The 17,303-nt window shown below is 39.8% G+C and overlaps 1 protein-coding gene across 1 annotated transcript in view; it reads left to right on the forward strand.

The window, feature by feature from the left end:
* Positions 1-16,964, forward strand: part of xkr4 (XK related 4) — a 37,894-nt gene extending 20,930 nt beyond the window's left edge. Inside the window, exons 2-4 of the mRNA XM_042428821.1 lie at positions 6,789-6,988; positions 7,685-8,039; positions 14,061-16,964. Coding sequence (XP_042284755.1) covers positions 6,789-6,988; positions 7,685-8,039; positions 14,061-14,661 — 1,156 coding nt within the window. The 3' untranslated portion in view covers positions 14,662-16,964. The remainder of the gene's footprint in view (positions 1-6,788; positions 6,989-7,684; positions 8,040-14,060) is intronic.
* Positions 16,965-17,303: the final 339 nt, after the last annotated feature.

The raw sequence follows: 17,303 nt of genomic DNA on the forward strand, positions 1-17,303 counted from the left end.
ATTACCGCCACCCTCCGCTTCGGACTGTAGACCAAATATTAAATCCTACACATCAATCCTGTCTGTCTAATAAACTAAAAAAAAACCCAAAACTGCCACTCCACCCACTTGGCACTTTCATTAAAGTTTTAATGCTGAACTCTGGAACTCTAGTTTTCCTGAGTTCTTCCATCATATATTGTCTTTTTTGATCATACTTAGTACAATCTATGCTTGCATGTCTAATAGTTTCCTCAGCAAAGTGGGAAAAAATATGTGCATATATCGGCAATCGCCAAAAATGAAAAAGTAATCGTGTTAAAAAACCATGGTGTCAGTGTTGAGCAAAAATAATTGTGATTATGCTTTTTTCCATAATCAAGCACCCCTAAAGAGAACATAAATTTTGATTTACATACACACACACACAAAGCATTTAAATATGTATGTGATAAATTTTTGTCTTTAATAAACAGTTACTCGTACATTTTTCAGTGCACTCCTAAATTTCTGTGTGCTCCTAATTTTTTACATTTAGGAACACATGTACTCCTCGACAAAAAAGTAAGCATTGAACACTGCTGTCAGATGTGTAGAGACAATAAGTAACTGCAGCTGGACACAGAAAAATACTCAATATATTTGAATGGAGAGTGTGAGCGAACCGCTAGGTGCTTGGGCCCTAATAAAGGAAAAACTGCAGTACAGAGCTACAAATTTTAGTTTTGATTTTATTTTTCTGCAGCACTTTATCACTAAACTGTCACTCTCATTCCATTTTTTCCCTTCCCCTCATAGGTCAACCCCACTACTGAATTATACATATAAGACTCATAATTATTGTAAAATAAATGATAATAACACCAAACTTCATACAAAGTTTGTATATAATGTACTGTAAGTATATAGACCTTTCTGCTGTATCCTTCAAAAATGAGCTGCATTTAACCGTGACACCCATCCCCCCACTCTCTCCCTCTCAGCTGGAGAGAAGGATTTCAGAGTACTCCTCTTGTGAAATATCCTCATAAATCCCATGACTATGGCCAAATCTTACATTAAAAATCATAATTTAGTAGGAATTTTCGTCGCAAATCCATTGATACAGGTTTGAAAGTGGTCTGACTTATAGTTTAGACGTTAGACGCTTCAGTTTGACACAAAGTCCATGCCCAGAGATTGCCTCCCCATTGGTTTACATTGTAAGGTGTGATGGGGCACTCCAACTTTCGAGGCTTACAAAATCTACACCATTCGAGTTATTACAAATTTTTTAATAACTTTTATTTAGCATAGTGTGATAAGTCATGTATTAAAGTTTGAAGCCGATACCATTAACGCCCTAGAAGGAGATTATTCAGGGTTCAAAATTGGCACAAAGTCATATTTCATGTGTGAATTGTGGACTTCTTGTTGGATTTAGGTCAGGGGTGTTGGCATATGATTTGTAGGTCTTGATGAGATGAATAATTGAGTTTTGGTTCAATCTCTCTACGACATTCCTGCGGGCTGTGGCGGCCATTTTAGTGACATAGGTGGCGCTATAGAGCACATTTTGGCACTTTGCGGATAATTTTTACATTTTATCAAATTTTTTACCGGACCTGATGTGTGTGCCAAATTTCGTGAGTTTTTGAGCATGTTTAGGGGGTCAAATTTAGGGTTGAAGTGGTGGATTAATAAAGAAAGAAGAAAGAAAGAAAGAAAGAAAGAAACAGAACAGATACAAGAGGGTCTTTGCCCCTTTGGGGCTGAGGCCCTAATTAAAATTTGTAGCTCTGTACTGCAGTTTTTCCTTTATTAGGGCCCAAGCACCTAGCGGTTCACTCACACTCTCCATTCAAATATATGAGTATTTAGGGCCTGAGCCCAAAGGGTGAAGACCCTATTGTTTTTCGTGTGTTTGTTTCTTTCTTATTATTCTTTCTTTATTAATCCGTCACTTCAACTCTAAATTTGACCCCCTAAACATGCTCAAAACTCATCAAATTTGGCACACACATCAGGTCTGGTGAAAAATTTGATAAAATGTAAAAAATGAACCCCCAAAGTGCCAAAATGTGCTTGAGAGCACCACCTATGTATCTAAAACGGCCGCCACGGCCCGTAGGAATGTCGTAGAGAGATTGAACCAAAACTCAATAATCCGTCTCATCAAGCCCTACAAATCATACACTGACACCCCTGACCTAAATCCAACAGGATGTCCGCAATCTCAATTTCAAAGTACGACTTTGTGCCAATTTTGGACCTTGAATAAATGCTATTTCCTCCTAGGGCGTTAATGATATTGGCTTCAAACTTTACTACATGACTTATCACACTGTGCTGAACAAAAGTTATTAAAAACTTTGTAATAACTCGAACCGTTTAGATCTAGTAAGCCCTTAAAGTTGGAGTGCGACATCACACTTACAATGTAAACCAATGGGGAGGCAATCTCTGGGCATGGACTTTGTACCAAACTGGGGCGTCTGACGTCTAAACTATAAGTCCAACCACTTTAAAACCTGTATCAATGGATTTGTGACGAAAATTCCTACAAAAAAGTACTCTGAAATCCTTCTCTCCAGCTGAGAGGGAGAGAGAGAGAATGGGAGGGGGGAGAATGGGATAACTTTAAGAGCACACTGAAAAATGTTCAAGTAACAGTTTCCTTACTTTTTTTTCAAGGAGTACATGTGCTCCTAAATGAAAAAAAATTAGGAGCACACATATAACTTTAAGAGCACACTGAAAAATGTTCAAGTAACAGTTTCTTAAAGAAAACAATTCATTACATACATATTTACAATTTATCACATACATATTTAAACTGTGTGTGTGTGTGTGTGTGTGTGTGTGTGTGTATGTAAATCACAATTTATGTTGTTGTTAGGGGTGCTTGATTACGGCAAAAATCATAATCATGATTATCTTGTTCAATATTGGATCATAATTATTTAACACGATTACTTTTTGACTGTCATTTTTGCCAATTGCCGATGTTCATACATGCACATATTTTTTCCCACTTGGCTGAGGAGACTATTACACTTGCAATCATATATTGTACTAATGATCAAGAAAGACTATAGCCTATATGAGGGAAGAACTTTAATGCTGAGCTACTGGACTCCAGTCTTCCTAAGTTCACCTAAGGGTTTTCAATTTACTAATTGAAATTTCAAGTGAATGGGTGCAAAACTTGCATGATTTTGATGACACAGGTGTGAGCAAGGCAGCCATGTCTCACCCTGCAGAAAATTCTCATCCTCACACTGCTGAGATTTGATGTTTTGCCATGACAGAGGAAGTTGCTATAACTTTATTGTAACTGCTCCAGTCTGCACCAAACTTTACATGTTTGATAAGACTCCCGGCCTGAACACGTGTACATGACAATATTCCATCAGTGATGCAAACTGGCTGAATAGCGCCCCCTACGAAATTTCAGTAAAGCAGCCCCAACAGCGGGCAAAATAGTGGACAAAGGAAGTGATGTTTATCTCCTTCTTGCACTGTCTGAAAACAGCCCGGGTCTGAAGACATCTACATGCCCATGACAGAAGCCCTTCGATTGCGCCGTGGCCCGACGTGCGCAAGTGTGCGAAGGCCCGTTCAACGCTGCTTGCAGCTTTAATTTTCTGTGTCCAGCTGCAGTTACTTATTGTCTCTACACACCTGACAGTACACATTTCAATCAAACTTTGACCAGGTCATGTAAAAGTCTTTACTTTTCTAAAAGTAGACGATGAAAATTAGGGAGTGAATTTCTTTTACACACAAACTCATCAAAAGTTTTCAAATTATTAATTGAAATTACAGTGAAAGGGCCCAAAACTTGCATAATTTTGATGACACAAGTGTGAGCAAGACAGACATGTCTCACCCTGCAGAAAATTCTCATCCTCACACCGTTGAGATTTGATGTTTCACCATGACAGAGAAAATTGCCGTAACTTTATTGTACATGCTCCAGTCTGCACCAGACTTCAAAGGTATGTAAAGTCAGACCTGTCAGCCCAGGTCTGGAGACATCTACATGCCTGTGACAGAAGCCCTTGGACTGCACCGCGCCCCGATGTGCGCAAGGGTGCGAAGGCCCATTCAACGCTGTTTGCAGCTTTAATTTTATTATGTAACTTATTCAGAGCGTTCAGCTCAGGGTATTGGGATAGTGATTACGTTATAGATGTGTGTGTCTCTGAATATTTGAGTGATGTACTGAACTATGCAATTCATGTTTAAACATGAATTGCATAGTTCAGTACATCAAATAATAATAATTAAATATGATGAAACATGTAAGCTTTGATTTAAACTTAATTTCAAGTAACCAAGTCAGGGGAGATCATGTATTAAGGATTTTCTGTTTTGCATGGGAGATTATCCATCTCCACCCAAAAACATGCCCCTACCGAAGGCCAGGATAAATTAGCGCATTGAGCTACACCCGAGCTTCTTCCTTTTTGTTTCTCCTTTTTCTCTCCCTGAGGGCTTCTGTCATCTTAACATATCATGTGATCTCCTAAATTAAATTTATTTTCTTCTAAGCTATGTGCAGTATTGTAACTTCAGTGAAACAAACTTTATGTTGAAATTCTTTCGCACTTAATGTCTTGAAGTATCATTTTATTCAGCTGGTTTGTCAAATATCGTTAACCTCTAACTAAATTTTCTGGTAATTACGTTATCATTCCAGCATTTCACCATCAGTTACTCATAACTTAGATAATTTAAAACATATTACACTCATTCTGGTTCATCAATTTATCTGTTTGCATTGATATGTCATTCACTTGTTAACCATTTTAGTTAAATAAATTTGCATTTATCAGCATCTCGTTGTCTGTGGCTTCAATTTAAAGCAGAGAATTAGATCTCTGTATCATAACACTTTACTTCACAAGTGAGATTGATAAAAGTGTTTCTGTGTCTCCTCCCGGAACAGTTCAGAAATACAGGGGGGTGATGCCTTTATCATGAGCTTTGTGATGAATAATTGTGGATGTCCCTATACCGCCATCACTTACATTGTAAGTGCATTATGAAGGGATCTTCTGATGGCCAGTATGAACGGGAGGAAAGATTACAGCAAGAAAAATATGTTTCAATGTTCATTTGGGCTCCTGACTTTTGTTTTAGGATGGACTTGAAAAATTGTGAACCTTTAAATTATAATTAAGCTGTACTGTGTTAAGCAAAATGTGTGTTCTGCACCAACTGCAGTACCTTGGCTCGGGTTAGGGATTTGCGCTGTGCTCATTTGAAGTTTGTATGCAAGTGATACAAACTGCTAAAACTGTCATTAACAGTGATCTGGAAGAAATGGTGGAGTGTTAGAGGGTTCAAGAGGTGCAGCTGCAGAAAGTGAAATGCCCCAATAGTAGACTGTGAACATTACAAAAAGTGTACAATAATGCAATTAAGTCTGTGGTATTGTATTGTCTGCATTGTGAGTGTATGCTGTAGGGATGTGCAGAGAGCCCAGTATTTGTATATGTATCTGTATTTGTTGAGGAAGAAAAATTATTTGTATTTGTATTTGTACTTGAATAAAAGTGGAAAGAGGCTTAAAAATCCTGTTTTTGTTTTTATGATGCTTTCAATTTTAGAAAATTAAAGTGTTACATGAATAAACTACCTTACGAAGGAGGTCCCCACACCGGGTGTGTAACTGGAGTCTCCCGGATCATAGATGACTGCACTGACTACTGAGCTAAAACTTTACCCATTGCCTCATTGCAGACAGACCTCTACTTATTTATACACACAGAGACAGCGCAAGCATGTAACGCGTAGGGAAGAACTTCAAAGGTGATTATTGCTTTGCACTTTTCATTTATTGCCTATTTTTTACAACCTAACTTTGTGGAAAGGAGAAGAGGAACAACAGGTTATGGAGAGTCTCTTGGGAGCACTTGGCATGTGTCAGCAGATCTCTGGGGAACACCCCCAACTCCGGAAGTGATGTCCAAATTAGGAAATGTACGTCATGTAGCAGGTGGATGTGACTCCCCTCATTGAGACCTGCTGATAGACGTAACAGCGGAGCAGAGGAGAGAGACTGAGATAGTGACGTAACCGACCTGTACACTGTTATTTGACATGTTTTTTTTTTCTCCCCGAAAACAAATAATTTTTAAAATATTTGTATGAAACAAATATTTGTAAAACACCCACTATTTGTGCTTTGCCGAATAACGTATTTGTATTCGGGCGCACCCCTAGTATGCTGTTAATTGTATAAGAAGTATTTGGCTATTTGATTATATATATTTATGCATTTTACACCCATCATAATGTCCATTGTGTGACCAGATCTGCCAAAGCTCTGCTGAGGAAGGTGCTTGTATATTATAACGTGGTAGCCTGTTGTACAGGCTGGAAAAGCCCAACTATAGAAGAGAACTTTGGTGTGTACCCTGTTCAGCCATTACATTGTTCTGCTAGTGACTGGGAGGAATTTTGAGTAATATCAAGCGCTATAATAAAATCAAGGAGGGTCTCTTTAATTTAGGGATTATTAGTGAATGAGCCTACAGCAACATCACAACCAGGATCTTTGTCCAGCCTGGCTGTTTTGCACTGTATTTGGGCGATAATGACTTTGTTCAGGTGTCATACCTCATAGAAGCATTAGCAGAACAATCTGTCTCTCAGGTGTCATCACTGCTTTTCTCAAGTATTTATGAAAGGAAATAAAGGTGTGAAAGAAAGTTTGAGAAATTCAGTTGGGTGGAATTCAGTGTATTGTTGATGTGCTACATGTTATGTTTCATCCTACCTAGTTGATATTGATTGCAGTTTTCCTTCATTTCATCCAGGTATCTTCACACCATCTACCTGGGCATTCGGAGTCGTCAGAGCGCTGAGACAGAGCGCTGGCGTTACTACTGGAGGATGGTCTATGAGTTTGCAGATGTGAGCATGTTGCATCTATTAGCCACCTTTCTGGAGAGCGCTCCGCAACTGGTGCTGCAGTTGTGCATCATCATACAGACACACAAGCTTCAGGCTGTGCAAGGTAACAGTCACACACGCACGCACGCACACACACACACACACACACACACACACACAACACATCTACAACTGTGTGATCATAGAAAAGTCCAATATGTAATGTTTCTCAGTCATTTTTCTAGCTAGTGAAACAATCTTTTTTTCCTATCCTGAGCCAGAAAATTGATTGAAATTGACATTGCTTTGAGCACTTGTGTGTAGGAATTGTATGTGATTCTTTCAAATTCTGTCTGTGTGTTGTTTCTACCCATTTTTTGTATTTTAACTGGTTTATCCTTTCACATTTACACTAACTGTATATATATATATATATATATAATATGTGTGTGTGTGTATGAATAAATAATCTGGACCCACGTGTAAATGCAAAGGCCTGTAATCAGAGGTTGTTATCCAGATAAAATAAGTCTCATATTTTGATGCATCTGAGTGCACTTCTCTTCCAACACTGACAAAGGTAACTGAAATAAGCTGAAAAAATGGGTAAAAAAAACCTCACTGCATCTATGAAAACAACAGCCACCTTCAAAGAAGCAAGCTACTAAAATCACATTCTAAGCTAACAGTCATGCTTACAATGTTTGTGCTAAGAAAGGGTAAACACATTCTGGACTCTGTGTACTGGACACACATCTGTTTCTATAATCTTACCATGATGTGGCACTGAAATCAAACCCACTTTGTCTCTGTGTTGCAGGTATGACAGCAGCAGCCTCCCTCGTCTCTCTGGCCTGGGCCCTGGCCTCTTACCAGAAGGCCTTGCGAGAGTCTCGGGATGACAAGAAGCCCATCAGCTACCTGGCTGTCATGATCCAGTTCTGCTGGCACTTCTTCACTATCGCAGCAAGGGTCATAACCTTCGCCCTGTTTGCCTCTGTGTTCCAACTCTACTTTGGCATCTTCATTGTCCTGCACTGGTGCATCATGACCTTCTGGATTGTCCACTGTGAGACAGATTTCTGCATCAGCAAGTGGGAAGAGATTGTCTTTGACATGGTGGTGGGCATCATCTACATCTTTTCCTGGTTCAATGTCAAGGAAGGACGGACAAGGTGAGAAGGACACTCAACTACATTCAGTGTGATGTTGACCTAAAGAAAAACTCGCTTTCAGTGGTTTGATTTTTTAAAATATTCTTTATTTTAATTGAAGCTCTTTACTATTCTGTAATTTCTTATTGCAAAGACAGCTGGTCACAGGAAATTCCTTCAGCCGTCAACTGTCTGGAGCTTCAGCACAAACAGATCTGCGTATGATGAGCTGGGAAGGAATAGGTTACTTCAAAATTAATTTTGAAGCATCTTTGTACAAGACAGCCTACCTGCAGGTCTCCACTGAGGGAACAATTCCGGCGGAGGCTCCGCTCTCAGGGCAGCTCCACTGTCAGGACAGGAAATGCCACCAAAATAAAAGACGATACCTCCGCTGTCAGGAAAAAAGACCACAGAACAATTGGCTGTCACAGAAAATACGCGTTGCTGTTTATGTTGATTTTGTCAATGATATACAGTATATTAAATAATTCTGTCAATGTAGTAACATTATAGTATTCTATGATTTTTTTTAAATGTAGTGATATACAGACAGGTGTCAAATTAAAGGAAAAACCAACATAAAGTGTCTTAGTAAGGTGTTGGGCCACCACATGCCGCCAGAACAGCTTCAATGTGCCTTGGCATTGATTCTACGCGTTTCTGGAACTCTACTGGAGGGATGAACACCATTCTTCCAAAAGATATTCCCTTATTTAGGGTTTTGATGATGGTGGTAGAGAGCGCTGTCTAACACATCGGTCCAAAATCTCCCATAGGTGTTCAACTGGGTTGAGATCTGGTGACTGTGAAGGCCATAGCATATGATTCACATCATTTTCATACTCATCAAGCAGTTCAGTGACCCCTTGTGCCCTATGGATGGGGGCATTGTCATTCTGGAAGAGACCACTCCCATCAGGATAGAAATGTTTCATCATAGGATAAAGGTGATCATTCTGAACAACTTTGTATTGATTAGCAGTGACCCTTCCCTCTAAGGGGACAAGTGGACCTAACCCATGCCAGCAAAATACCCCCCACAGCTAGGGTGACCAGACTTCCCGAAAAATTTGGGACAGTCCTGAATTACCTGAACAGTTGTGTCCTCTCCTGTTTGTCCTGAAAATGAACCTTTAAGATAATAATAATTATAATAATAATAATAATAATAATAATAATAATAATAATAATAGATAGATAGATAGATAATATGAACAAGCTAAAAACGAGAGCTCGACTTGACTTGAGACTTGAAGGCAAAAATGCTGAGGAAACCTGACTTGGTGACACAGTAATATTGAAAAATGCTGCGCTAAATATATCTTGTCTTTGGGAGTGCTGCCAAATTGTCATGAATAATTAATAACATAATGGAGATACGCTTAACAAATAATACAATGTAGAGGACTCTAAATTCAAATGAGAGAAGCCTTTCATTAAATTATCAATGAGGCTCTTCTACATGAATTAGTAGCTCAATATTTTTTTTACTCTCTGGATCTGTGAAAATATTCTGATCAAATCACTTAGGCTATAGGCTATAATTCCTGCTTTTAGTTATTAAAAAAATATCCTATTTGTTTTCGTAAAATTTGTAAGAGTATTATTGATATGTTTTCACTTGTCCATTGCACTGATTAGTGTAACAAATTGTTGATGTCATTCAACCTGTTTTAAAGCAGATGATGGAGAGTGCAGCCACCACTGTGGGAGGAATTTGTGAAAAAAATATCTAAAAAAAAATGTTTTCATAAACTCCTATAACTTAATGACAATCACAGCTGCTGAAAAGATGTGAAAAATGATTGTAACATACCTGTCATCTGTGAGTAATGGTTTAGGCATCTTGTAAACACAGCCAGGACACTGTACTTCAAATCCCCCTCAGAGCCAATCCATGTATCTCTCTATTTTAACCATCTGTCCAAACTGATCTTCATAATATTAATGACAAATTATCAGATTATTAAATTATAGAGTCTGGTGTTACTCTATATTACTTTATGCTTTTGAATCCTTCTGACATTTAAAATTAAGCTGCCTGTTTCATGTCATTGGTTCAGTTGTTTCAACATGAGAATATCAAAAAAATTAACTGAACTAGGTATAAACACTGTGAGTCAACTGATCTCAGGAATACTAATTTGTTTCCAGTGAGGTATTATTGAGCTTATATAATGACTTTCTAAGGTAAACATTACTATTGCTGCTCTCCAAACAATGTGTACTTATTTTTGAAATATGTATGACTTGTAATCCTGTTTTGAATTTATTCTTTTTTAAAATGAAATAGAAGTTGCAGTTCCAAGGAGAGGGGAAGTGTAGCTGCAGGCAGCCGTGGAGAAGGAGTGATCTGACATACACATGTCAGATGTGATAGGTACCGCACTGACGAAATGAATGAAATTGAAATTACTTTTATGTAACGGATAATGATTTACACAGTTACATACAACACCACCATTGTGTTTCTTTTTCCCAATGACAGACAGTTGACTTCATGAACAAAAATAATACATTTTAGTGTTGAGTTTTGACTTTTACGTGTTTTACTCTTTGTTGACACTGAATGTAATGTACTGGAGGCCACGCCCACCCCAACTCCCCTGTCCCGAATTTCACCCTTTCTCGTCTGGTAACCCCACACACAGCATAACAAAGCCACCAGATCCCCTCACTCTAGGGGTCAAGCATTCAGACCTGTACTGGTTTATCCTTTAGTTTGTATTAGTATTTACAACCTTTAAAAGACTCTAGCCTATATATATCTATAGATCTAAAATAAATATACCAAAAAGAGCTTTATTTTAATGTAGCATATATGGAAAAGTTTGCTTTGTGTATGTGAAATTGACTTGATGAGCTAACACTAGCCACTGTTGGCGTAACAGATAGCCTTACTAAACTTAGCACAAAAAGTAAGGAAATTTGTGTTTGGTAGATTATTTCTTTGTTGTAACAATGCTTCTTGGCAATAAATCTTATACCGTTGGAAAGCTTGTTTATTTCCCTTTTAAATGGTACCACATTTATAAGGAACATGCATTTGTGGACTGGAACCTGAACATGTGGAGGAACGTTATGTTCAGTGATGAGTCCAGATTCTGCCTACGGCAGTTGGATCATAGGGTCAAATTGTGGAGAAGACACAGAGAATGCAATGCTGATTGCTGCACCGATAGAGTAACATCTTTTGGTGGAGGCAGTGTGATGGTGTGGGGCGGCATCTCCCTCACTGGAAAAACGAGGCTTGTCATCATTGGAGGCAATCTCAGTGCAGTGAGATATCGAGATGAAATTCTGCAACCAGTGGCAATCCCATATTTCCACAGTCTGGGACCGAACTCTGAATTTGGGAGTGGAGAGGATGGAATGGCCTGCCAGCAGTCCTGAAGTCAACCCCATTGAACACTTGTGGGATCAGCTTGGGCGTGCTGTTCGTGCCAGAGTGACCAACACAACCACGTTGGCTGACTTGCGACAAATGCTGGTTGAAGAATGGGATGCCATAGCAGTGTGTGACCAGGCTGGTGACCAGCATGAGGAGGAGGTGCAAGGCTGTTGTGGCTGTGTATGGTTCTTCCACACACTACTGAGGCTCCTGTTTGTTAAATGAATAAATTGTAAAATTGCCAATATGTCTTGTTTCTTCAAACTTCAATCATCCAATCCACCAAACACCAAACAAGAGTAAATGGCAGAATAAGCTGTTTGGCATTGGCAGAGAAGATTTGGCAAATTTTTAATGGGCACAACCCACATACTCAGCTCTGCTGCTCATTCCACAAATGTATGTTCCTTACATATGTGGCACCATTTAAAAGGGAAATAAACAGGCTTTCCAACGGTATAAGACTTATTGCCAAGAAGCATTGTTACAACAAAGAAATAATCTACCAAACACAAATTTCCTTACTTTTTGTGCTAAATTTATTAGATTTACACAAACTGATAAGCTATTTTAACAGCACTAGTATGGAGCAAAACATTCAAACTATATCATGTTCTGGATGCAAATTTGCATCACTGTTGTGTAGAGGAAGCTTCAAATAATGACCAGAACAGACGTCGTTCAAACTGAACATTTTACTCACCAATATGCTGCAGTTTTGCAGAAGTAAGCAACAGACTTTGTACCCGACATCTTGAACACAAATATCATCACTAAACCTGCAACAAAGCACAGGGCGGGTTACTTCTTTGAAACTTCAAAATAAAAGCATACTAAGCATGTGACTTGGAACAATGTATTTCGTTATTTTTTGTCCATAGTAATATTGAATAAATACCATTCCCATAAATTCTCACATTTTCTGTAAATACTGTAACTGTAAATACTGTAAATACTACATAAGATACCGAGGGTGTGAGAGAAGACCGTTAGAGTTATGCTGAGCCACAATGCTTTATCGGCACTTAGCCTAAAGCTAACTCTCTGCTAACATTGATGCAGTACAGTAACTCCGCAGGATCACACACTATGTTTTTAACATTTCATTCATATAGCTACAATTTAACTACTACTATTTAAACAACTAGCATGAATTGCCTTAATTACTTTAAACCAAGCAAGTCACAGTCACCACTGTCACCATACATAGCTCTTGAAAACAACCATGGGCATATCTCGTGTCTTCATGTTATTTCCATAGACTATATATAAAGATGGATGTAATGAGGTGTGACGTCACCCATCGATTTGCATTGGAGCCAGGGAGAGCAGCAGGTGAGCCAACTGTCGATCACAGCTGACAATCAATGCCTACACGGCAGACATCAAAGCTACTATAAGTCTTCAAATCTTATTAACAGAGCAATAATTTTCAAAATGACTACCAGCACACTTACTAGAGGCCCTGAATTTAGAGATTGAGATCACAGTAACTTGTTGGAAAAATGACTGATTTTAGTATCTCTATACAGAAAAGTTGATGCTTTTTGAATGGGAGTCTATTTGAGCCAGGTATTTTTTGGAGCAGCATCTAGTGAGTTTCAGTGGCATTGCACTTTAAGGTATTTCTGCATTGGCTTCAGCCTCAAGTCCTGGTAGTTGCCACTTGGTTATTTCCTGTCCTGACAATGGAGCTGCCCTGAGAGCGGAGCCTCCACTGGAAGTGTCCCCAGAGAGGAGCCCTGCAGCCACACCCCTCTCTCTTTGTATAATGCTTTTTAAGTTTCACTTGTAGTATGGATTATTATTCATATTTCCTCAGTTCAGTTATTGACCCAAAAGCTACAAAAGAGTATTGTGGATTTTTTTTTTTTTTTTTCTGCGATCCATCCATGATTGTTCAATATGGATGTTAATTACTGAGGATACTGACCTGGTTCATAACTATTACACATAGTCATTTGATCTAGTTTTAAAAAAACATTTGATTAGTGCAGCTTCAAACATTTTTTAGCAGCCACCACTACAAGCTAAAGTGCTCATTACACCACACAATCAAAATATTGGATAGGTTGATCATTTACAATTTTATATCCTTGCTGACAGAACTCTTGACCTCAGAATGGCAGTGTAGAGCGGGCATACCAAATTCAAGAAAGAGCTTGGAAGCGTTCAATCAAAGGAAATTATCATCTGAGGGTCATCAACATCCACAGCCAAGTTTACTAGTTTGTACTTGTGTACAATTGTGTCAATTAAAGGAAAAGCTCATGGAATGTCTAAAATGAAAAGCGTTCGTCCTCTGGGCAGCATGAAGGTGCTCAGTAAATTTCAGTAAATTTAATACCTGTACAGTATATTTTTGATAGTTGATGGAGCTGTTGGATGTTTGATGGGGGCAATAAGAGAAAGATCAAGAGATCATCAAAAATGTGAGGAATCATCCCTGCTGTGGACCAAAAATTTGGTGGGTCAGACCAAATGACCACTATGGCCATCCTCATGGCTCACTGCAAAATGCAACAGGCACTTCCAACCACACATTTACCAATCCCACTAATACTGGAGATCACCTTCATGCTTTGATAGCTGATGTAGTTTCACTCTATCTGATTAACTTCTTTTTTGTGTCTAATGTCTTTGTGCAGGTGTCGGCTTTTCATCTATTACCTGGTGATCCTAGTGGAGAATGCAGCTCTCAGTGCGTTGTGGTATCTCTACCGGTCGCCTCATACCACAGACGCCTTTGCAGTGCCAGCACTCTGCGTCATCTTTAGTAGTTTCCTTACTGGCGTGGTTTTCTTGCTCATGTACTATGCCTTTTTCCATCCCAACGGGCCACGCTTTGGGCGCTCACCAAGCGGTCAGGGCCTTGACCTGGACCCCACTGCTCAGTTCTCCACACTACCACCTGAGGGTGCCACCAACTCACTGCGCTCCAACCGGGGAGCCACCACAACCCTGGAGCGTGACATAGGGAAGTATTCTGAGCGAGATGGCTGCATGCCGGTGTTTCAGGTCCGACCCACAGTGGCATCCACGCCATCATCTCGTGCTCCACGCCTTGAAGAGACCGTTATCAAGATTGACCTTTGTAGGAACCGCTACCCAGCCTGGGAGCGCCACGTCCTTGACCGCAGTATACGCAAGGCAATTCTGGCCATAGACAGCTCCCTGACTCCTCCACGGCTGCAGTACAAAGATGATGCCCTGGTGCAGGAGAGGTTAGAATATGAAACTACATTATAGTTCTACGATAACTGTTCTCAGAATCCATAAAAGGGTGCAGCCATCAGAGGGTTATCCTGCTATCACATTAACAGCAACAAAGACTGTGGCAATAAGAATATGTTTCTACCAACAATCCCACTTTCATCTCTCATTCCTGTCTGTCTTTATGGACTCCTCAACATCAGTGCCCAACCCAGGACCCTTCAGCCCTGTTGGTAGTGATCACAGCAGAGATTTGGCACAAGTTCAGTTGATGTCACCGGATATGTTTGGGTTCTCTGTAAGGTTGTTGCTGTTATTTTTACTTCTGCTCATCAGGGAAATCCTGTGTGGTATGAACTAAATGCAAATCAACAGAGTGCTTCAGCACTCTGCTCAAACCCTAAGAGGCTGATGCACTGTTTTGTTTAAGGTTGGAAATGACACATGAATTACACAGTCATTCCTCTAATGTGATGAGGAAAGGAAAATATCACACATTCAGCATCATTAGAAACTTGAAACTGTCATATCTGTCTTACTGTGTAGGTGTCCTACTGTTAGGAAGTTCTGATGATGTGATCCTTAACAGCCACAACCGCCTGGATAATTCCATTGTTATCTACATAATAACACTCATTGCTCCTGTTCTCTTTGTGCCAAAATGTTTCCTTCGAAATATCCTCTAGCCTTTGAGGATGTGGTCCAACTTAGAGATGGCTGAGTAGTCAAAAAGTTCTTCTCTGGCCTAGGTCAGACAGAAAGCGAACTACATGAAGACAGTGGTCAAAGTAGCATCTATACTCAGTCATTTTGTTTTGTTTGGATAAAATCAACCAAACCTGGCGGGGAGGAAAGATAGGGAGTGAGAAAGAAGGGATGACAGTTTGACAGACACAAGCTCACAGTCTTTCTTTCATAAGGAAATAAGTGAAACTCACCCAATGCCAAGAAAAAATCTTCCTGGCAGCTCAACTCAACTATTAGCAGTCCAGCCTCACAAACTTGGCTGTGCAATGATACTGATCTTAACTTGTCTGTGGAGGAGAATGTGGAGGGGAGAGAAGAAGAAATAAGCAAAGTACCAGACAGCATTGAAAAGGAGATGACAGGAGAGGATGCAGAAATGAATCAAGGATGGAGAGGAAGAGAAAGCACAGACAGCAGCCATCTCAGCCAAATTAAACCAACCACGAGGATGTACAGTACTCTGATACAACATACAGCATTTTTTACTTTACAAATCATGTAGAGGGTACTGAAGTCATTGTAATTCTGTGTTTTGTGGTTGAGTGTGTATGTGTTCGCATCGGTGAGTGTGTGTGGTTAAACAAGAGAAGCAGCTCAGGATGACATGTGATTGAATGCCTCAGCTCTGTGCATCGATCAGTGAAAGGACACCTTGACATTTTGACTTGAAGTCTGGCTGTTCTTTGATAAATACACATCACCCTCTGGGGAAAATGTTCCTGTTTTTGTCCTTGAGCTTACCCAGAAACAACATTTAACATTGTTTCACACAAGATAGCATCATACCAGTGGTGTTTTTGATGGCTTTGATGAAGCTTTATCTATGAAAGCTTTATCTGTTCTACCTCTGATCCAGGACGGCCATACCACATATTCCGGTGTAGCAGGGGTAGCTGATGTAATCCAGACATTTTCAGTGAATGACTTCTAATGCAGGACAAATGACTGCAATTAGGAGTGTGGCATGGATGTACTGAATCAGGGCTAGACCTGATGATGAAACAAGACAAAAGGTTTAAAACTCTGCCAGCTATTCTTAGAGCCCACCAGTAGTGGAACTGAAAGTTAAGGGTTTGCAGATGGTGACACAGGAGGAAAGATCAGGGCCTCGCCATTGAGATTTATCCTGTGAAGACATTTAAATCCACAACAGATTTAATCTTATCAGGATCTCTTGTCATGGCTAGTCAAGGAACATATTCAACTGAATGGTGCCATTAAAAGAAGCATCAGTGGGTCACCAAAGTCATCTTTAAGGATTCATGAATATCAATACCAGAAGTTGATAAGTCACTGTGCTATTAACCAAAGTGTTGATAGACAGATAGTCAACAGACTGACCATCATTGCCCAACTGATACTACCAGTCAAATTGTAATTGTGTTCCTTTTATGTATTGTGCATGTATGAAAACTAAACCCCTGGTCCTTCCCTATGATCTGAATCAGTGTGCAAAGAGACATCTGGAGACTACAGACAAAATGGAGAGCTGTACCATCATCCCCCACACTCCCAACTCAAACAGCCTGACTTAAGGAAATGCTGGGAAGCCAGGCAATGACATCATTACATAAACTCAGCACAAAAAGCAAGGAAATTTGTGTTTGGTAGATTACTTCTTTGTTGTAACAATGCTTCTTGGCAATAAATGTTGTACTGTTGGAAAGCCTGTTTTTTCCCTTTTAAATGGTGCCACATTTGTAAGGAACATGCATTTGTGGGATGAGCAGCAGAGCTAAGTATGTGGGTTGCACCCATGAAAAATTTGAACCAGCCTGGTCACACACTGCTGTGGGATGGCATCCCATTCTTCAACCAGCATTTGTCGCAAGTCAGCCAACGTGGTTGTGTTGGTCACTCTGGCACGAACAGCACGCCCAAGCTGATCCCACAAGTGTTCAATGAGGTTGAGGTCAGGACTGCTGGCAGGC

Source organism: Thunnus maccoyii, chromosome 12 (assembly GCF_910596095.1).
Source record: "Thunnus maccoyii chromosome 12, fThuMac1.1, whole genome shotgun sequence".
Taxonomy (NCBI): Eukaryota; Metazoa; Chordata; class Actinopteri; order Scombriformes; family Scombridae; genus Thunnus; species Thunnus maccoyii.